Consider the following 23,115-nt stretch of genomic DNA (forward strand, 5'->3'; position numbering starts at 1 on the left):
CAATGCAGACCGGGCGGACACGTCAGACAAGATGTGCTCTTCTTGACTGCATTGTGAGGGTATAGCTCCTGGGAAACCCTGGTGTAACGGTCTATGGGAATCTCCCATGTGACGGCATCCCCTTGTTGGGCCCCATGGTGGGTGGGGTCACTAGGAGCCGAAATATTATTTTTCAATCATGGATTCTAAAATTTCAAAAAATCCAGACACAACTAAAAACACGAAGGAAAACACTACCAGTCAGCCATCCTACTTGATAGTGCATGCTACTGGAGAAAAACCTCTGTCAAAATGCTCCCCTTTCTTGATCCAGAAATTATTCGAATCAACCATTGGGCACCTGAAGAAAACACAAAAATTGAGGTCAGGGGACCTACTGGTAGAAACTGCCTCACCTCAACAATCGGAAAAACTTTTAGCTATAAAAAATTTAGGAGAAATTGAAGTTACAGTCACACCACATGGAAGTTTGAATTCATCACGTGGTGTGATATCTGAGATCGATCTGATGTCTGAAGATGAACCAGATATCCAGATCGGTCTTTCAGACCAAGGTGTCACTGCTGTCCGACGCATCTCCATTCATCGGGATAGCAAGTTGATTCCTACAAAACATCTTATTTTGACATTTAATAAACCGACTTTGCCATCTGTTATTACAGCCGGTTATCTGCGCTGCCCAGTTCGCCCATATGTTCCAAATCCGCTGTGTTGCTTTAAATGCCAGCGATTTGGACATTCCCAAACATCTTGCCGAGGGAAAAGCGTATGCGCACAGTGTGGGACTGAAGGTCATGAGAGTACTGAATGTAAATCTACCCCATGCTGTGTAAACTGCAAGGATACCCATCCTGCCTTCTCTCGAAAATGTCCTGCATGGCAGAGAGAGAAAGAGATCCAGCGAGTGAAAACCATCAACAACCTACCATACCCAGAGGCTCGCCGCATGGTCACTTCAAGTGCACCACTGAAGCAGAAGACCTATGCTGCTGTCTTGAAATCCACAAACACTTGTGCGGTTCAAACAGATATCTCTGTCTCTCCAAGTGAATCCCTTACCCGCCATGCGAAATGTTTAATACTGCCATCTACCCAAACACCAGAAAAGGAGAGCAAGAAGACCAAGACACCCCTACCTAAAGCAGGGGTAATAACAAGAAATGTGGGTTCAAAAAAGGCCAATAAAAACCCACTTAACAAGCAAAAAGTGAAAGTTGCCCTCTCTAAATCAGCTAAAAAGTCAGAGACTCAGTCTATATGTGAGTTCTCTGACTTTTCTGATGAAGAGACTAATACGGAAGTTACAAAACCAAAGTCACCTCCAAAAGAGAGACCCCCTGTTAAATTAAAGAAGGATACCCTCGCAAAGAATGCTGCCTCAAACACATAATGGGTTATAAAATAATCCAATGGAACTGTCGTGGTTTCCGCAACAACTTCTCTGACACTAAACACTTGACATCATCTACCACATCTCTCTGCGTGGCACTCCAGGAAACACATGTAAAACCTGGAGAAAGAATTTCTTTAAAAGGATTCGATCTTTACCGTAAAGATGACGACAGCCACACCCGCGCCAGTGGAGGTGTGGCTGTACTGGTTTCAAACCGCATCCCGTCCTTACCGGTACAAATAACAACAGAGCTGCAAGCTGTGGCAGTCAGAATATCTATGGGCGTAACTGTCACAGTTTCGTCCCATATACTTGCCACCAGATGTCAGAGTCAATGAAGATGAACTGGATTACTTGGTTGAACAGCTGCCAACTCCGTTTCTTATACTGGGTGATTTCAATGGCCACAATCCAATGTGGGGCAGTCACGATATCAATCGTCAAGGCAGAGCCGTTGAGAGATTCGTAGGTAATCGCCAACTATATTTATTTAATACTGGAGAAGTGACATACTTCCATGCCCCAACAAGAACATTCACTGCCATTGATTTATCATTAGCTAGTCCAAACTTGTTTTCAGCGTTTACATGGGAGGTTGGATCTAATCCACTTTCCAATAATTTCTAAAATATCGAGGCAGAGAAAGCTGTGAAACAGCCCGTCCACCACGCTGGAAACTTGAAACGGCAGATTGGCCTGCATTTTCCTCTTTGGCTACCATCACTGAGGAAATGGTCAATACTGCTGATATCAATGATGCAGTTGAAGTTGTCACTTCCAGTATTATTCAGGCAGCTGAAAAAACAATGGGAAAAACATCAACCAGATATCCAAAGCATCCGAAACCATGGTGGGATCAGAATTGCGAGGCAGCATTTAAAAAGCAAAAGAAAGCATGGGGGATTTTTAGAAGATACCCCACTGCTAACAATTTGATTGCTTTTAAAAAAGCAAAGGCCAATGCCAGGAAAATAAGGAAGCAAAGCCAAAGGGATTCTTGGAGGAAGTATGTTTCTAGCATAACATCTTCCACCAGCTCAAAAGCAGTGTGGGATAAAATCCATAAAATTAATGGGAAATATGCTTCCCACACACTGTCCATGCTGGAAAATAATGGCACAATAATCAGTGATATACAGGGTATTGCTGATTTGTTGGGTGAAACGTTTTCTTCGTCATCCAGCAATACAATGTACACAAGGAATTTTCAAGCTTATAAAGCTCAAAGAGAAAAACAAAGTTTAAATTTCTTTTCCTCATCTAACGAAGAATATAATGTGCCATTCTACCAGAGTTGAATTACATACAGCGATCTCTCGCTCGGGGAGTACTGCTGTAGGCCCGGATAAAATCCACTACAGTATGATTAAAAATCTGTCAGACAATTCCCTTGGAAATCTTTTGAATCTGTTTAACAGAATATGGACAGAACATACTTTTCCTGACTCTTGGAGGCTATCAATTATTATTCCCATTCCCAAACCAGGCAAAGACTACAAGAATCCCTCTAATTACAGACCGATCTCCCTTCCGAGTTGCCTCTGTAAACTTTTCGAGAGAATGATAAACAGATGCCTGATGTTTCTCTTAGAGGAAAAGAGCTACTTTTCTCCACATCAGAGCGGATTTCGTAGGAACAGAAGTACCACAGACAATTTAGCCTTGAAACATCTATACGCGAAGCGTTCGTTAGACGACAGCACTTAGTGTCTGTGTTTTTCGATATAGAGAAGGCCTATGATCGCTGCTGGCGATACGGAATACTCCGTGATCTGCATGAATTCGGACTGAGGGGTAATTTGCCAATTTTTATAAAAAACTTCCTACAGAATCGAAGATTCCAACTTAGGATGGGCAACACTTTGTCTAGGCCTTTTACACAAGAAGAGGGTGTTCCTCAAGGTTCTATTTTGAGTGTAACTCTGTTCCTAATTAAAATTAATAGCATAGCTAAGTGTCTTCCTCCCAGTGTGAAACACACTCTGTATGTGGATGACTTTCAGATCTCCTGCCAGTCTAGTAATATGGGTTTCATCGAGAGACAACTGCAAACCTCCCTAAATCGCATCGACAATTGGTCCAAGACCAATGGTTTCAGTTTTAATGTAGAGAAGACCTCGTGTATCCATTTTTGCCGAAGGCGTGGTTTGCATCTGGATCCGGAAATTCACCTAAATGGGGTTAAAATCCCAATGGTCAACGAGGCGAAATTTTTGGGTGTTGTGTTTGACCATAAATTGACGTTCCTGCCACACTTGCGTAATTTGAAGAGTAGATGCTTAAAAGCTCTGAACCTTTTAAAGGTACTGTGCTGCTCATCCTGGGGAGCAGACAAATGTTCTATGCTCAGGATTTATAGGGCCCTTGTCTGCTCTAAGCTGGACTATGGATGCGTTGTGTATGGCTCTGCGCGAGAATCTACTCTTCGGATGCTGGATCCAATCCACCATCAAGCATTGCGTTTGTGCACTGGTGCATTTCGAACTTCTCCTGTTCAAAGTTTGTATGTGGATGCTCATGAGCCTCCACTATCTCTTAGGAGAGAACAGTTGTCTCTTTTCTATTACATTAAACAGAGATCTCAGAATAAACTTTCAACTGATTGTTCAGATACACAGCTGAAAAGACTATTTGCAACTCGCCCAAGCTGTGTCCCTACATTCGACATAAGAATGGAGAATGTAAGCAGCACGATTGACCTGGACACAAGCAACATTTTGCAGGTCGAGGTTGATAATATATCACCTTGGTCAATTCCTGTGATAAACGTTGATTTAAGCTTAAAGCAGTTTCCCAAAAGAAACCACCCCAGACTACGTCTATAGACAGCACTTTGCAGAAATTCAACATTGTGACAGGAATTTAATTCCTATATACACCGATGGATCTAAATCGGATGACTATGTTGGCTTAGCCTTTGTTTGCCAGGATGAAATCGTGGCAGAACAAATAGCACCGAATTCTTCCATTTTTACTGCGGAGTTGCAGGCTATTTATTTAGCCCTAAAGTATATAAATAGGAAAGGTCATCGTTGCTGCGTGATTTACACTGACTCAGTTAGTGCACTCCAGGCTTTGATCTCGTATGAACCTAGTTTTCACTCCATAGTGATTAAAATTCGTAAGCTGATTTGCCATCTTTTTGCGAGGAATTTCTCTATAAAATTTTGTTGGGTCCCAGGCCATGTAGGTATAAGAGGAAATGAAGAAGCTGACGCAGCTGCAAAGTCAGCAAGTCCTTCTCAGCATACAATGTTTATTGAAGGAGGTGACTTGAAGCTAGTTGTTAAAAAACGACTAGAGGAGAGATGGCAAAATGTGTGGAACGCACAAGTCCACAATAAACTACACGAGATCAAACCTGTGATAGAAAATTGGACACAGAAGAAACCCTATGACAGGAGATCTGAGGTCATTCTTACTCGTTTGAGAATTGGACATACTCGACTGACTCATCAATACCTTTTGAAAGGGTGATGACCAGCCTGTATGTCAGTATTGCAACTGTAATGTAAGTGTTAAGCACATACTGAGCAATTGCATCGCCTCTGAACGGATTCGTAGGCAGCATTTTGGAAATGCAAGTTTTAACGAGATTTTGGGCCAGAGGCCAAATGTTGATAAATTATTGAACTTTCTAAAAGTTACAAATATTTATAAAGAAATTTAATTATTTATTTATTTATATCTATATACATCTTGTTGTTATACACAGTTTAACTGTTGTATATTTTTGTTATTGGTTTTTTTGTTTTGTTCATTTTTATTGTTATTTATGTACATATATATACCATAAGTTGTGGCGCAGCTTGGCCTATGTGGCCCTTGTGCCAATAAACTTTAACCAACTAACTAACTAACTATTTGTTGGAGAGTAACATAGTATTTTTCTCTTCACATCCATACATAGATTTAAAGAAATGTTTTAATAAAGTTATCAAGGAACAGTTTTGGTAAAAAAAATTTTTGTTTTGCTCTTACTAATTTTTAGTAGTAGTAAATTAATTTTTTTAATGAATAGTGGTGGTAGTATGGATATGACACAATGACACAACTAATTACAAGATGAATATCAAAATAGGTGCTACCTATTACATATTACGTTATAAACATTTTAATTGTTGTCAGTCTTTTCAAATAATCTGTTAGTTATAAAATGATACTTTGAATTAATCTTTTTAAAATGACAGAAAAATACATATACATAATCATCATTAATGAGTTTGTGTGTTTTATTATTTTTCATATTTTTTCATCTTGGTGATTTTATATATATATAGTTTGATTGAATTATAATGGAAGGAATTTTACTTTGATAAAATTAATTATAATTTAGTTTTATTAAAAAGTAACAATACACAATTACATAAATATAGTTAAGCATATATTTAACTGATTAGTTAATTTTATCATTTTTGATTAAGGAAAACTAGTATGGCTTTGCTTTGCTTGCACATAATATCTGTTGTAATGTTTTATTAATTGGTCAAAAGTTTGTCTTTCAATAACATTTGTGAAAAATCAGTATTATTGATGTCTTCTTTTTATGTACTACTAACTCATAAAATACATCTGAGATTGTATTTTACATTGCTACATCCTTTTTTTGTTTCTTAGACTTATTTTATTTTCAAACTGAAAAAAATTACTATTGGTATATTAAATAAGCAAGGTCTAAGATGAGTTTATGCAAATTCTTTGTTGGAGTCGTCATTGTGAGATTGTGGAGTTGTTTCGATCTAACCCTGCTCACCATCAGGATGATATTGATTGAGGGTTTTAGGAAAAAGCTGTCAAATCTTTCCCTTTCGTCAATTCCTGACACCACTTAGTAATACATGCAAACTAAGACATGTTAAAATTTGCCTTATCTTCCTAGTGGATGCAGGTTTAAATGATCCTTTAACTGGAACTTAGGACAGTTTTTTAAGTATTATTTATTGCGTTAACATGGATCAAAGATGGAGTTAGTCACTACTTAGACAGTTTAGAATATAAAACTATATTTATTATACAAGATTATCATAATGAATAAATACATGAATGAATTACTAAATTAACATTAGGATAAATTCAGCGAACTAATTGGACAAGGATATCAATCTATAATCTCTAGTTTTACTGAGAGAGTTTACATATACAACTTATTATATTACCTTGGGCATCTTGTATAGTAAACGTTGACTGTTGCTTCCATTGGTTGGAGAGAACTTTTTTGTGAGAACCAGGCACATGATGAAACAAGAACACCTATTTATTCTGATGGTCACTCAGGTAGGCGTCCAAACCAGGAATAATGACTAGAATACAGCTAATGTTGGGTTAAGTCGATGGCTAGGTGATGGCTAAGAGCAATGTCCAGAACACATCTAAAGGTGGCCTTTGCTCTTTTATATGAAGTTGACATCCAATCAGATTATTGAGATGTCACGCCATACTTTCATCGAGAGATGACCGCGTGGAGAGAGTGTGTGGTTCATTGCTCTGAAAGTCATTTTGGGAAGAACTCAACGTTGTTCTCCCTGAGTCAGAGGAAGTCAAAGACTGATAATTTTTCTATCAACTTAAAATTCTTTTAAATAATAATTGACAAATATGTCTCAAAATCCTAATTCTCACATTATTATACTGTTCCAAATAAATTCATAAGTTTATTGTGCAATGAAACAATTTTCTTTGTGATTGAATGCTAACATTATTTCTCTATTAACATTAAATTCTTGTTGTGTTTAGAAACAATTTTGAATTTTAAATATCAAAGTTTATTATTAATTAAGGATTATTATATGTCCGGGCATGACTCAGATAGTCCTTGAATTACAGCAATATCTGGTGTTATTTCCAGGATTAAAGTCTGGAATTTTTCAATGGGGAAGAATCAAAGAAAAAAAACGAGCAATTATTTATTGTGACATTATTACAATGCTAGGGCTGCAATTTTTTAATTGTCCTTTAATTTTAAAAAATCACATGATTTCCAGTCTGAAACGGAAGTACTTATATATTTAATTGAGGTCTCTGGCCTCTAAGCTTTTCATATTTGGGCTGAATTTTAGTGGTTTCTTGCTCCTGTACATCTTACTTCTGATAACAATTGAGTCATGTCAGTCATCTGTGTATCTCAGTACTTGAGAAAATTTTGAATTGACATCATGTAACTTCCAGTCTAAACTATAAATTTGTATATAGTTAATCTGGGTCTCTGGTTCCTAAGCTTTCCCTATTTTCATTTTCATCTTTCTGACTCTATTCTCAATATTAATGATGGACAGAGGAACAGGTGGACAACAGTGGAAATGTATAGGTCAGCAATTTGAAAGTTGCAACCCAATGATAAATAATTCATGTTTGAACATAATTTGCAACAATAATTCTATTTGTCAGTGTTTCGTCACAAAGATTCATACATTCTTGGCCTTAATAATGAAATATACACAGCATAATGTAAATATTTTTGACAAGTGGAATTTTATTTTAACTTTTATTATAATAAGAGTTTAATAACTCCATTTTCTCTCCTAAAGTTAAATCTTGGATCTTCAATACTTGTTTTGCTTTAACTCAGTATGAGATTCTTTATCGTATTGTATGGAAAGTCATGTAGCTTTTGGATATATTTGTTTTCAAATATCTTTAAAACATAAAAAAACCAGGACTTCTGTTCAAAACATATATATTATGAAATAGCTTCATTATTTGGAAACATTGTGGAAAGGAAATTGTTATAATCAGTTCATATTAAATCCGAATGAAACAGATTGCCTCTAAAATATATGAAATTTAGAATTGTTACATTGTGATAGTTTTTCTTTAATTAAGCATAATCAGAATTTTACATTTTCATTTCTACATTATATAATCAGAATTTTTTAAATAATTTTTATTCTTTTCAGGGCATTTCGTGGAAAACATATGGTACTTACAATTCGCTTTCCTAATCAAGGAAGGCATGTAGATGATATTGATATTTGTGTTCATAGTAATGATACTTTAGGTTCTATTCGTCGTCAAATATTAACCAGGTACGTATAGCATATATATATGAATTGATTTTTTAAACTGATGTAATAAAATTTTAATTTTAATGTATCTAAACTTAATATTTGAAAGATAAATAAGATCAGTGACTTAAGTTTAGTTGCTAATAACTAGATTTATTTGAGTTATTAATTTTTAATAAAGATTTTGAGACGAGTACATATAAATTATGATTTTAGTCTTCAGTTCTAATATAGGATTTTAATGACATATTGATTCAAAATTAAAATTTAATGAACAAACTGGAATATTAATATTTGGATTTTTGTATAAGACTAAGTTATTTTCAGAAAGTATATAATTTGTACTCTATATCTACAAACTATGTAAATATGGATATAATGTGCCATTCAAATTTATTTTAAATATTCAATTTTTAAAACCTGTTAATGTGTAAGTTTTTCAAATATGTATATACTAGTTGTACCCATGCAAATTATTTGCAAGTATATAAAACAAAATATTAAATGCAAAGAATAAGTTATTATTTGGAAAATTATTGAGACTGGAAACTGGAATGGAATCTCTGCATCTAGGTTACTCACAAATATAAATGAATTTTGCAGTTCTCTTTGCTTTCTATGTGAGTTTGCTTTTATGTTTATTGGATTAGACTGATGGAATATGGTAATGCAACAGCTGGAAATCTGTCAAGAGGGTGCCTCCAGGGAGAACTTTTTAGGTGAACTGGTCCATTTAGATGTTAAACATTTACATAAAACATGCAAAAGTTTATGCAGCCAGCCTGTGACCAGGAACAAACCCACTAGCCAGTTTTCAATGGTTTTATCTGTTTGCTTTATTTTTTGTTAAACATCAGTAATTACAACAACGCGTGAGAAGCAATCATTAACAGAATTAAAATTTAATTTAAAAATACTTATTAATTTTGTTGTTTGATTAAAAAATCATTTTATATTGAACATTAACATGCTTCCATAACAAACTGTTTGATGTAGAAAGTAAAATTCTGCAAAATCATTTCAAGAACTTTGAGTTTTTTTGTATATTTAACTTTAATATGTTATGTTAAATTTTTTTTCTTGAGAAAAGTGCCAGACCTCTAAATCATGTGCTTTGTAAAAATATGTAAATTGTAAAGATCTGTATGGTCGTTTATTAGATTCAAAGAGAAATACAGACATTATTTATAAATGTTATGTAAGATAAATTCTGTTTGATGCACTAAAAACTCTGGTGGAAAACACTCTCTCCAAAACAGTACAAGAACTAGCACAAGTACTGGATAAAGTCATATGACCATTCAATGGCATTTGAAACAGCTGGAAAAAGTGCTGAAGTTGGGAAAATGGGTGCCACATGACCTATTGCTAGCACAATTTTAACATCATGTCAATATGTGCATTTCATTGTACTCTTGTTATCTCCAAGCTTCGTTTTGGAACAAATCATTATTAGAGAGGAAAAATGGATACAATATAAGAATATTAAACCTTACTGGTGGCTCAGTCCTGGAGATAAAGCAGCACCTCAGCTGAAAGTCAGTCTTTTTCAACTTAAGATGCTGCTCAGTGTTTGGTGGGATATCAAAGATGTGATACATTTTGAGCTGTTGAGAAAGAATGAAACCATCATAGCTGAAGTTTACTGTCAGTAATTGGACCATTTGATAAAGGCCCTGTGAGATAAATGTCCAGCAAACAGTCAATAGGCAATGCATTTTATTCCATCAATATAATTTCCGGCCACACACAGCTATTATCATCTCTAAAAAATTGGAGGAATTTGACTGGGAAAAAATGATACCATCCCATATTCCTTGGTCCTTGTGCCTTCAGATTACATTTATTTCAGTGTTTGGAAAATTATCTTGATGGAAAGAACTTCAGTTCTCAAAAAAAATCTCAAAAGTGGAGTGTCTGCATGTTTTGATTTTAAACCAGGAGAAATTTTCCAACAGGATATCAGAAAGTTGTCTGAAAGGTAGCTTGAGGTTATATCAATAAGGGACAATATATTGATGATTGACAAATAAACTTTTTGTGAAAAAATTCAGTAAAATTTTCAGTTTTTTTGGATGGAATTTATATTACAATATGATATATGTGTGATTATATATTTAATTATTTGTTATAAAATAAAATTTTTAATTAACTTACATGTATCTTTTTACAGGGTGAAAGCTAATACCGCGAATATGAAGATAGATTTATTTATTGGAGGAGAAATACTAGATCCTTCTGATGATAAAAAATTAATATATCAGTTTCCAATCAGAGATAAAATGGTAAGAACACATATTACACATTTGTATTTATTCTTCATTATTATTATACAAAACCAAAACAAAATTATAAAAAAAATTTCTGTATTATTTTCTGAATGATAAATCTAGAAGTTGAGGAAATGAGCAGTCTTCTGTTACATCATTGTGTTAATAATTGTAAAAAGAAAGAAAATAAAAGAAAACGATAAAGGTAGTGATAAAAATAAATGAAGAGAAAAAACTCAGTCATATTGAGTAAAAAATAATTATTGGCATTTATGAATAATTTAATCATCAAACATATTTACAGGTATAATCGTATAACACAGCATTCCTACGACACTGTTTTGCTCTAACACAGTTCAAGAATTGGAGAATTTCCCATACAACATGGCATTCCTAAAACATGTTTCAAGACATTCCAGTACAAAACATCACAATTTTTAAGTTCAAACGTCATTCAATATTTTTTTTATTCAAACAAGCATGCATGTTGTCTCATATCTGCCCACGGATGTTAAATGTTGAAATTTTCAATGTCGTTTCATGCCTTTTGTCCCGTTTTCTTTAATGACAACCGATTTTACAATTTTCTTTTTCTTTGTCCAGCTTGCTATTCTAGCTTTCCTGTAAACCAGGCGTTGCTCTTGTTTGGTGATAGTGCTCTAAATGAACCCTAAAGACTGTCATTGTGTTTTGCTTTTATAGATTAAATGAAAACTTACTACTTGAAAAGTTTAAATTTTTTAAAGATCTTTGAGGCAAATACAAACGAATGAAAATATCAGATGTTATGGGAAAAAAATTAGAGAAAAATTAAGAAGTTGCTAATTAAGATTAAGGTCTACAAGAAAGTTCAGACGATGACTATATTTTGCCAAAAAGAAAATGTTTTTTTTCAGTGTTTAGCAGTGAAGAAAAATTAATATTAATGTGCAATACTTTTGATTATTACTTTTGATGCAATACTTTAATAAACATATTTCTCTTAATTACAAAAAAGAATAGTATACTTCTTCCAACTTTTGGAACTTAACCCTATATTTTCTAATAGTCCTTTGTTTTGTATAGCATGGATTCATACAACATGGTACTTTTTTGGAACCTAACTTCTTTGTTATATAGGAGATGTCTATTTGACAACCTGTTTATGAATAGAGAAATTAAAAGATGCATTTGTTTGTAAATAGAAGGAACAGATTGATATCAAATATCCTATCTGAAGAAAAATAAGCATGTGATGAAATTCTTTTTACTAAATTATTTGTTTTTACATTATACTTGTAAAGTATACAAAAAAATTGTCTTGCATTAAAGTCAAGGTAATATATTGAATACATTGAATTACTCAATAACAGAAATTCTTGAAAATTTATTAATGTTGTGTATGCCATTGTATAAATCAATAAGCATTGAATTATAACTAATGTTTCTGTAAACAGTAATTACTGATCAATTTCATATAAAATGAATTAAAGATCTAAAAAAGTGAATAATGAAAAATTGATATGATATCAAAGATTTTATTTATATCTATTTTTTAAAGGTTAAAAAAACAGCTATGCAGAAATGAGCATGTAATATGAATATAGATCTGAGTGATTGTTATATAAAAATGTTTTTGCTTGGGATAATTTATATCTAAGATTTTAGACTACTGCTGATTAAGTATGTGATTATAAAATGCAAAGTTTAATAAGAATTTACATGTAGTGCATTTCAAAAAAAAATTTTCATGTGTCAAGTGTGATTCTTATCAAAAGTTTATCAACTATAAAATAATCCTCTAGGAAAAAAATTATAGAAGATTGAAATAAGTATATCAGTTTTAAATGAATGAAGGGATGAGGTATATGTTTGTGATATATTGTAATTAGCATGTTTAACTGACAAATTACAGTAGAGCGTCATTTATCCAAATCAGTTGGGAACTGGGGTTATTCACATAACTTATTTTTCAGATAACCAATTATGTATGAAAAAATATGTTAACTTATCCTATGTTGAAATTTTCCTCCATTGCGTGTCACTTCGTGTTGAATTTTTGTTGATTTCGTTGATAAATTTTTAAAAATAATACTCATGGCTATTGTATTGTTATAAATTATTTCTTTATTTTGTACAAACAAAATAAATATATTGAAAAAATATAAAAACAAAAAATAATTTATACTTTAGAAGTTAATCTAGTTGCAAATTTTTTAATGGCATCACTGTTCTTTTTAATGTCCGATATTGTGGCAATTCCAACTCCATAGTTCCAAGCTAAGCTTGATCCACTAGCACCACACTTCAACTGATCTATTATTTTAAGTTTATCGGAAACACTGAGAACAATACGCTTACGTTTAGTTGCCATTGCAAATGGTACAACTACTGCAGCACGATTTGTTACAAGTGTAAAATTCACAGATCCAAAATTAATGTCCCCGATAGAAACGGATTTCGATTTAGCACGACACATGTCCCAACATATAGTCCTGAGAAAAACACCACACAAAAGTGCCAGTGTTGCCAGCTAAAACACACGCCAACAAAAAAAATATTGGAGTAGCCCAAGACATAGCGAAAGATTGCAGTGCCACAGCACTAGCAGAAATTTAAATTTGCCAGCTGGAACGCTTTTGGTTAACCGACGTTTCAGTTGATTGAATTTCGGGTAAATGACGCTCTACTGTAATTGCCATTACTCTTTAACAATTGCAGTTTTTTCATTGGAGGCGAAAACAAGTTTAAATGTAGAAAAATTGTTTAATAAAAGATTTTTAAAGCCATCTTTAGGTTAGCAAAATCTAATACAACATAAGTAAAGTTAAGATACTAAAATTATAAATTCAGAATTAAAACATACACAATAAATCTAAAAAATGAATTAATAAGTACAATATTAAACTAAATATTTTTTTTTCACATAGAGTTCTTAATTGTTAATTTATTCTTTTACACAATATTATAGGAAAATGTTTGTCACAATTTACCTCTGTTATTTGAAGGTAACTTTGTGAAAAATCTGTTTGCTGCATAAATCTACAGTGAACTCCATATCACATGTTACCCTGTGGTAAGTAATAGTAAAAAAGGAAAAGGGAGAAAGCAAAAATAATTCTTTAGAAATAGTAACTTTTATTAATTATCACAAAAGAAACAATTTTTAATCTTTTATTAAACACTAAATCTTACTTTTTATTGTTACCTGAAACATAAAACATGAAGCAAAATAAAATAAAAATGATCAAGACAATAATGAGCCATTTTTGGTTTATATATATATTTATTTTAATTATCAAATTTTAATTTACCAAAGTTGGAATTTCCCAATTTAAATAACTGCAAAAATAACAACAATTTTGAAACTGTTTTATATTTAATAGAAGTTTTGAAAATTGAATACTGTGGTACTGTACATTGTTAAATTGAATTAAAAATGTGTATATATAACAAGACATACAAGAACTAGATACTGTTTTTGTACTGTAACTATCATAATAATCAAATTAAAATAAAAAAGAAGAAAAAAAAATAAAGGAATTTATGATATTTAAGAAATTTGATTAATATTCTTCTAATTGAAGACAATTCAAATAATAGATTTCCATTATTTATTCTGTATGAGACTTGAAAAAATTTTGAATTCAGTTTTATCAGTGAATCAAGCTTTGGAAAAAGATTTTCATTAACATTTATGAATCTATAATTTTCACATCTGTTCATCTAGGATTTTTCTGATGATGCTGTTTTGAAAGATGAAAAACATACTATATAAATACTTTATAGAGTTTCAATTGAGAAGAATATAAAAATATTTTTCAGAGCCTATTTAATTTTTATGGGACTCTTGATTTCATTTAATAAATTGTTAGTTGTTTATATTCTTTATATATTATATGTTTATATTATATATTATAGATACAAAATATAACTGATATATTTGGATGTATTAGTTATATTTTCAATATTAAAGTTAAAGAAATTTGTCATTGAAGATAGTGTTCAAAATTTTCTTCTTTATGTTCTAAAAAATGATGTATTACTTATTTTGAAATTATTGATTTTATTCTAATTTGAAGATTATTTGTGTAGTTGATTTCAGCAAAACTCTGTCAAGTAGGATCAAATATGCCTTCCTCGCCAGATTCTAGCTCAGATAGTTCAGCTGAATCACCACAACATCCATATGATGGACCAAATATTGAAGCTGAAAATTGTCTGCCAGGAGTGGTAAGCTTTTTATGAATTATTGATATTTATAGAAAACTGCTGCTATTTTAAGTTAATAAAACTTGGTTCCATTAACTCAAAACTGTAGTTGTTTATACTCTATATTGATATTTTATTTAAAATATATTTTTAAATTTTTTAGGAAAGTTTACTAAAAACTATTGTTTACTACTGCTAATTTGAACTAATTATTGTAGGGATTTGTTTTGAATAGGCTAAAGTTTAAACTGGTAGGGTTATAAAAGGCATGACAATTTAATTTCCGGAATGGTCACACAGTGTCACCTATGACATAATCATATTGAAATGATATGTGAACTCATGTTTGAACATATTTGAATTAATAAGTGCATAAATTTCAAGCTGATAGAGCTGATTGTTAATCAGCTATTGGTAAAGTAATAGTTATCTGTGTGTACTGGGTGACCAAAATTTAGAGCAATATTTAATATTAAATTCTGTATGAAAATTGCTGAAATGTTACAGTATGACCCAGAAACAAAATGTCAGAGTATGCAATGGAAATGCCAGAGTTCATTATGCCCTAAAAAGGCATGCATGTCACACTCTTAGTTTAAAAACATGCTGGTGTGTTTCTTTGATTATAAAGGTATAGTCCACCAAGAATTTATTGAACAGGGACAGTCAACCAACAACACTATTTAGAAGTACTGCAGAGATTACGAGATTCTGTTCAAAGAAAAAGACCTGAAATGTGGCTTGATAAATGGATCATTCATCATAACAATGCACCAACTTACTGTGAGACATTTTCTTGCCAAAAAATCAATTATTCAATTAGATCATTCTGCCTATTCACCTGACAGCTTCCTGTGATTTCTGCCTATTTCCAAAATTATAAATTGTGCTGAAAGGATGAAGATTTTCTAATATAACTGATATCCGACAGAATGTGAGACAGCTGCTCAACAATATTCCAGAAAATGAGTTCCAGGCCTGCTTTCAGAAACTGGAATGCCACTTAAGTCAGCATATAAATGCACAAGTAAGAGTACTTTGAAGGTGACAGTAGCCACTAGTGTACAGTTCTACGTGTATATTAAATTGTCAAACTTTGTATATAAAGAAAAGGCAGGAAAAGGGTTACAGACAAATAAAGTATAGAAAAATTTTTTTAATATATTTGATAGCTACAATTATGTAAAAGAATAACTATACAGGATGTACTAATTTTATAATTGTCATATATATATATATATAAACTTTTTTATTTGTTTTTTAACAATGTTTAGCAACAAAATAAGTGAAATTGATTTGGATTAGTAGTATTTAGTAATCTTTATCTTTATAAATTTATAACAAAGATATAAATAAAAAGTTTGATGATGATGATTATTATGATATTGTTTACATGCATAATTTAGAATTTTTGAATGCTCAAGAATTTCATATATTGTAGATTTAATTTTAATTGTTCTTACTTTTCAGCTTTGAAGATGAAAGAATTTGAAATGTTTTTCCATAAAATTTCAACTAATCATAATAAAAAAAAAAGTTTTAAATTTCATATATGTATACTTTGATGATTGCCTTCATTGAAAATGCTTTGTTTTATTTTATATATGAAGAATTAGTATTATTTATATAAGAATATATTACATGAAAAATACGTTTTTTTTAAAAATATTATTATGTATTTCAGCTAATGGCTCAAGAACAACAATATACTCAATTTCTCTTTCAATTGGCTGATTTAGGAAGTTCACTAAATGTACCTGCACTAAGAGATGCAGCATGTGGTTTATTAAGATTAATGCCTGCAGGTAGGTTATTGAAACTTTATATTATTATTATTTTTTGTAACAAAAATGATTCATATTTTAAAAAAACTAGCAGACAATATGACTAGCCACAGTTGTGTTTATTATAGACAGATCTGGCATACATTGAAGTTAGTTAGTGATGATGACTTGTAACAAACAATGCTCTGATATGCACTACCCATGATAAATGATGGAGATCAAATTATGAGAATGATTATTAAAATAAATGTTATGTATAAATCTAACTTGAACATTTTTAAAATTTGCACTATTAATAACTTCATATAAAAATGCATACAAATATAAATACATGAAATACTTAATATGGTTTACTGTTTTTACATTAATTATGTGTTTTATAATCATGCTGTGAAATGCAATTTAAAAATAGTTTTAAGATCATTTCATAAAATAACTAATACAGGCTGTGAGAACCTTTATCCAAAAGGCTTGGAACAAAGTGTTTTGTATTTTTGAATTATTTAAATTTATAAAATGAGATCTTTGGAAAGACTGATTTGACTTCTTTCTTTTGTCCCTTATTTATGGAAAATCAATAAAAAATTTCTAAAACAAAATATTTTACATCTACTTGAATGTGGGTTTTTTTTAAACTGTAGACCTATGAGAATATTTTTTAAAAAGGTATTCACATAAAGGTGTTAATTGATTTGTTCAAAAGAGTATCTATTTGTTTAAATTTTGAATGTGTTTTGTTAAATATATGTTAAAAATTGATATTATACTACACTTGAGGAATACAAAAAAGCCATATCTCTTGGATGTATATATATTTCTCATAAAGTTTATCAACTTAACATCCAGAAAAATCATATACACCTGGAAAAAAAGAGAATCAGGAGAGCACTGGAACATTTTCAGTGCTTTGTGGAATTTTCCTTTTGTGGTGCCTCATTTCAGCACTCGAAAAATTGTTGGATTTTAGAAGTTTATGGTTTTTTGAATTTTGGATAAAGAATTCTCAACTTGTAGTTTGATTATTAGCATATCTTCAAAGAGTTGATTGTGAAGTTGATTATCTAAACTTGCCAACAAGTTTAGATAATTTTCTCTTTTTGTACTTTTATAAAATTAAAAAGTAGAATTTGATTTGTTTTTTTCGTTTAAATGTATTTAAATTATTATTTATATTTATATATTTTTTCCAGATTCTCATACAGTAAACAAGCTAAGATCTGTTTGTTTAGATCATGCAAAATTAGGAGATCATTCTTTGCAGCCTTCATTAGAATCAATATTTTTTGTTTCTTCACCATCTCAAGTGGTTTATACTCTAGGGGTTTGTATGATTTTCTTCTCCATAAAAATTTGTGTTATATGGTAAAATATTACGTAAATATATATATCAACTGCTATCTGAATTTAAAATTGATATTAGCAAAACATTTATTTATAAACTAATACACAATGGTAATAAAAAGTAAATAAACAAACAAAATTAAAGTAAAAAATATTTTAAATAATTTTTAGAACAGTTTTGCATTCCAATTTTCAAAGCCAACAATTTGATAAAATTGTTGTGTAAGTAATATACTGATACGTTAAGAAATATTGTTGATGATTACTTTTGAGCAAAAAAGAAAATGTTATGTAATAAAATTTAAATTATCGTTGACAAAGGAGTGATAAAATATAAAAATTATATAATATTTTTTAATATTATATCAATTCCTTAACAACAATAATTTTAATTTTATAATACAATAGAGCGTTGTTTATCCGAATCATTTGGGGACTGGGGTTGTTCGGATAATAGATTATGTACGAAAAAAATATATTAACCTATCCCATGTTGAAATTTTTCTCCATTGCATGTCGCTTTGCATTGAATTTTTGTTGATTTTAAGCCTAACGAAAATTTTTATAATAATAATCGTGGCTATTGTATCGTTAAAAATTATTTATTTATTTTGTAACAAACAAAATAAATATATTGAAAAATATAAAAACAAAAAAAATTATACTTTAGAAGTTAATCTAGTATTAAAAATGTTTGATTCAGCACGACACAGTCCAACTGGAAAGCTTTCGGTTAACCAACGTTTCAGCTTTCGGATAAACGACACTCTACTGTAATAGTAGTTTAAAAAAATATATTTTTTTATAAAAATTTTAAATGTTTTGTTGTTTATTGTTTTTTGGAAACTACTGCTTACAATATTAATAAATTTTGAAATATTCTCACAATAAATATATAATAAATTACTCCATGATCTTAAGATTATTTATTCTCATAATTCATCTTATGCATTGCAAATAAATTATACAAAATTTCATTAATTTTTTTGGTGGCAGTAGAAGTATTATTTTTCATGATTTCCCATGCATTATCTGAATGAATTTTTAAACATTCAGATAAAACATTTTTGTAGTTCTTTGGAAATGAACCATACTGTGTTTTTAATCATTTGACTTTACCATGTGCTTTTAATCTTAAACAATGTCTTTCAGTGTAGATAGAGATGCCAAGAATTTCAAATCATTTTCAGTTTTTAATCAAATAATAAATATTTATTCAGAGATATTTGAAAATTATTGCAACTATATATATAAAAGGTAAAAGAAGCTAATTTTTTAAATTTTGTATCATTGTTTTCAAATAATATAATAATTGCACTGCTGAAAGAAGGTTGAAGTCCAAAGGCTATAGAAAATGAAAATCCCAAGTTTTATTATAGCATTTATTTCTTTTCTTATCTTTGTTTAACCTGGTAGTCTCAATGAAAGGAATGGGTCCAAAATCTAAAGAGAACTAAAATCTTAGCATACATCCAGCTTTCTATGATACAAGATAATAAATTATCATTAGATCATACAGTGAAACATCTAATCTTGAATCCTCTCTTTTTTGAATCCTTCCTTAAACCAAATTTGATGTTAGTCCCAGTGAATATCCTATATAATATGATGCATTTTTCTACCCCTTAAGTTGAACAATATTTCACATTCTCAACATTGTCCCTCCTTAAGATGAGATAGTTGAACTCAGCAGGTGCCAACCAACCTAAATTTATTAAATTCATCAAATTCTTTTAATGTATTTTTTGGTAAACTAGTTTTAATACAGCTGGATGAGTAAGCCAATGACATCAGAGTTGCCAATTTAACAGAAAATTTTTAAATTAGCTTTCCTGTAGCATTGTCAAGTGGTTTAAAAGTTATGTTCTCTGTCTGGCAGAAATGTTATTAAGGGTTCCCCATAGCAGGCAGAGAAGGGACACTGCAGTAGCCTTAAGTTTATTTTAGTATATTGTTTTTTAATTTCCTTCAGAGAATATTGAATTTCTCATAATTCATATTTCTATTTGGAGTGAAGATTTTCCTTTGTGACAGCTATCTTGAATTTTTTATTCAGCATTTTATGAATTGTTGATTTCTTTTACATAAAGATCTATTTGCTAACTACCTGAATTTTCCTGTAGATAATTTATGTAATGTATTATGTAAAATTTGACTTTTGAATAAATTCAGTGTAGAATAGAGAGATAATTTTGAAATATACCTAAATTCATGATATTTATTTAAATCATTATTACAGTATCATATATTATTCTAATAATGATTCAAATAAAACTTATGGACTTCAACTATATTGCAGATAATTCTGTAATATAGTTGAAGTGAAGTACATATGGAGGTATGTGAAAAACTTTATTTTTTATATAGTTTCATATGTAGAACTCTTCCATAACTCAAACTGGCCACTTTTTATTCTCTTCAAATTTGAAATTTAGAGGTTTTACTGCATTATGAATATCAGAGCAATAATTCAATCCAGTAACTAGAGAACACAGAATTCTACTATTAGAGAGATTTTTCTCTAATGGCTACAAATATTTACATTAATATAGAATATTTACAAAATAGTTATTTTGCAAATATTCTATATTTTGATTTACCTAGATGCTGAAGATGGCTCAAACTGATGATGAAAGTATTTTGCAATTTAAAATTTTGGTAACCTTAATTAAGCAGTTTTTAGTGTGACTATGTATAGTGCCAAGTTTTAACATGAAATGCTCTGTGTATTAAGCTTCTGGAATATTTGGGTCAAGATAAAAATATATACACACAAATTTGGTTCTATAACATCTGAAATGCCAAATACATTTTATCTAAATCTAAGTTTATATGAATAGTAATTATTAACAAATCTCAGTTACATAATCAGTATAAGGTTATTAACAGATTTAATTAGTTAAGAATATTCTTATACTGATTATGTAAAAAAAAGAATAAAAGTTAACATAAATAATGTAGATGTACAAACAAATTTTCCAGTCCATTGTATATACTTTTAAATATATTTAAAAACATTGGTAAAATTGACTTTTTATTTGAGATTCTTAAGCACAAGATAGCATATAAATATTTTGTATTGTATGTCAGCCAGCTCCTTCAATACATAAATGATAAAATGTTTTAAACGTTATAAATTCTGATTGCTGATTTAAAAAAAAAAATTGAAATAATAAATGACAAATAATTTCATTAATGTTTGCTCTTCCTTTTTTACTTCATACACCAAGTCTTCTGGTTTATCAGTTATGCCATTGGACATAATAATAATATTATTAATAGTATCAGTCTTTTTTATTAAATATTTCCGACTTATGAATTGGTGTCAAGATTTGACTTTTTACTCTGTTTTAATATTTTCGGAATTACTAAATTTTATTCTTTAGATTTATTTTAAGGTGAAAATTTATTGATTTTTAGCAAAAAAGATTCACTAAATTATTTATTCAGTTGTTTAGATAAACATGAAGTCTTGATCTATTGAATAATTTTTGTGAAATGTATATACTGTGGAATTCACTTATTATAACCACTGATAATGTTATCTATCAGCTATTGTTATCATAATCAGTTGGTTCCAAAACATTCTATATATAATTAGTTAAAAATATTACCTATTATAATCAAACTTTGGCTATTGTTATCTTTTGATAATTACATTTGGGGACAAATGATAAAAATTCTTAGAAAGTTTCTACTAAATCAACCTAAACTTAGTTTTAACTGAAACAATCATGACAGGAATTGTTAGAAAACACACACACACAGGTTATTTAAAAAGAAACCAAACTTTTGCTTTAGGAAGAAAAAACTACAAGAAATATTTTCATAAATATGTTCATTTATTCGAAATAAGATTCCTCTGCAGCAATACAATGTTCAGAATGAGTAATCATCATTTCAAAGGACTTTCTTGGCTCCTGTTTTGGTACCTTGTTCAGTACTGCAGTCACAGCAGCCTCACTCTCGGAAATGTCTTTGTAATGAGTCCCATTCATGGAATTTTAAGTTTTGGGAACAGAAAATAGTCACAGGGTGCCAGATCGGGAGAATAGGATGGATGGTCTAGGGTTACAATATCTTTTCAAGCTAAAAATTGACAAACAGCAGTGCTTTTGTGCAAGGGTGCGTTGTCGTGCAGGAGTGTCCAGCTTCCTTGAGCATGATACTCCAGCCGTATGCATAAAATTCAGTTCCAAAGACATTCCAAAATACCTAAATAATATTCTCCATTAACATTCTGGCCATTTGGGACAAATTCTTTGTGCATGCTACCCAAACACCACTTCACTTAGTTTTTTGCTGCAATAGGTACAATCACATTAGAGTTAGTTTAATGAGAGTTGCTATCTTGAGGGATACAACTGGCCTTGCAATCCACACCAACTCATTCACACATGTACAATGTTCCATCATCTACTCACATTTATATCTCTTAGGTAGGGCTCTTGAGAGCACTCACTCCAGGGGCATGATGGCAATTAGCTTTTTCTTGCTTTGTTTCAACTGTCAGTATATAGCTGCCTTTAACTTTGTATTTTAATTCTTTTTTTCTGTCTTTTTCAGTCTAAATTCGGTTAGTCCTAGTTGTAAGTTAGATTAGGGACTCTTAGCTTGGTTTCCAGTTAGGGTTTGTTAGCTTCAGTCATCTGGTTAGGTTCATCCTAGGATTATGGTAGGTTAGTTTAGTTAGTGGAATAAGTTAATGTAATGTTTAAAAAAAATTAAATAAATATAAATAAAAAAATAATAATAAATAAATAAATAAAAATTTTGGGGTCTTGACTGTTTTTTGTCAGTCTGTTCATCTTATCTAGTTTGTCATTGTGTTTGTTTCCTTTTTGCACTGTCTGTCTAGCTGTTAAGTAGTATTAAGATTCACGATTGCCTTCAGTTTTATTAGTATTAAGTAGATGTAAGTTTCCTACTAACAGCCACTTGGCACTAACTTCTACACTTAGCTATTCATGGCAGCACTCAATTATTGGTTTTCGCTACACTCAGGTTTTCTTTTAGACCCTTTGGGCGACTACAACCTTGCAGCATAAAAACTGGAAACTGCACACCAACATCAAACATAAAGGGTACTGTAGCCATGTATGCCGTTCAGAGAGATCCTACCTTTCTCTACTATC

The 23,115-nt window shown here is 30.7% G+C and overlaps 1 protein-coding gene across 2 annotated transcripts in view; it reads left to right on the forward strand.

Moving 5' to 3' along the window:
* Window positions 1–23,115, forward strand: part of faf (ubiquitin carboxyl-terminal hydrolase-like faf) — a 200,074-nt gene that overhangs the window by 118,473 nt on the left and 58,486 nt on the right. For both annotated transcript variants that reach the window (XM_067287046.1, XM_067287048.1), the window contains exons 21-25: window positions 8,287–8,415; window positions 10,568–10,679; window positions 14,739–14,876; window positions 16,540–16,660; window positions 17,830–17,960. In XM_067287046.1, coding sequence (XP_067143147.1) covers window positions 8,287–8,415; window positions 10,568–10,679; window positions 14,739–14,876; window positions 16,540–16,660; window positions 17,830–17,960 — 631 coding nt within the window. The remainder of the gene's footprint in view (window positions 1–8,286; window positions 8,416–10,567; window positions 10,680–14,738; window positions 14,877–16,539; window positions 16,661–17,829; window positions 17,961–23,115) is intronic.

The sequence above is a fragment of the Centruroides vittatus genome, unplaced genomic scaffold (assembly GCF_030686945.1).
Source record: "Centruroides vittatus isolate TY-2023 unplaced genomic scaffold, ASM3068694v2 scaffold_435, whole genome shotgun sequence".
Taxonomy (NCBI): domain Eukaryota; kingdom Metazoa; phylum Arthropoda; class Arachnida; order Scorpiones; family Buthidae; genus Centruroides; species Centruroides vittatus.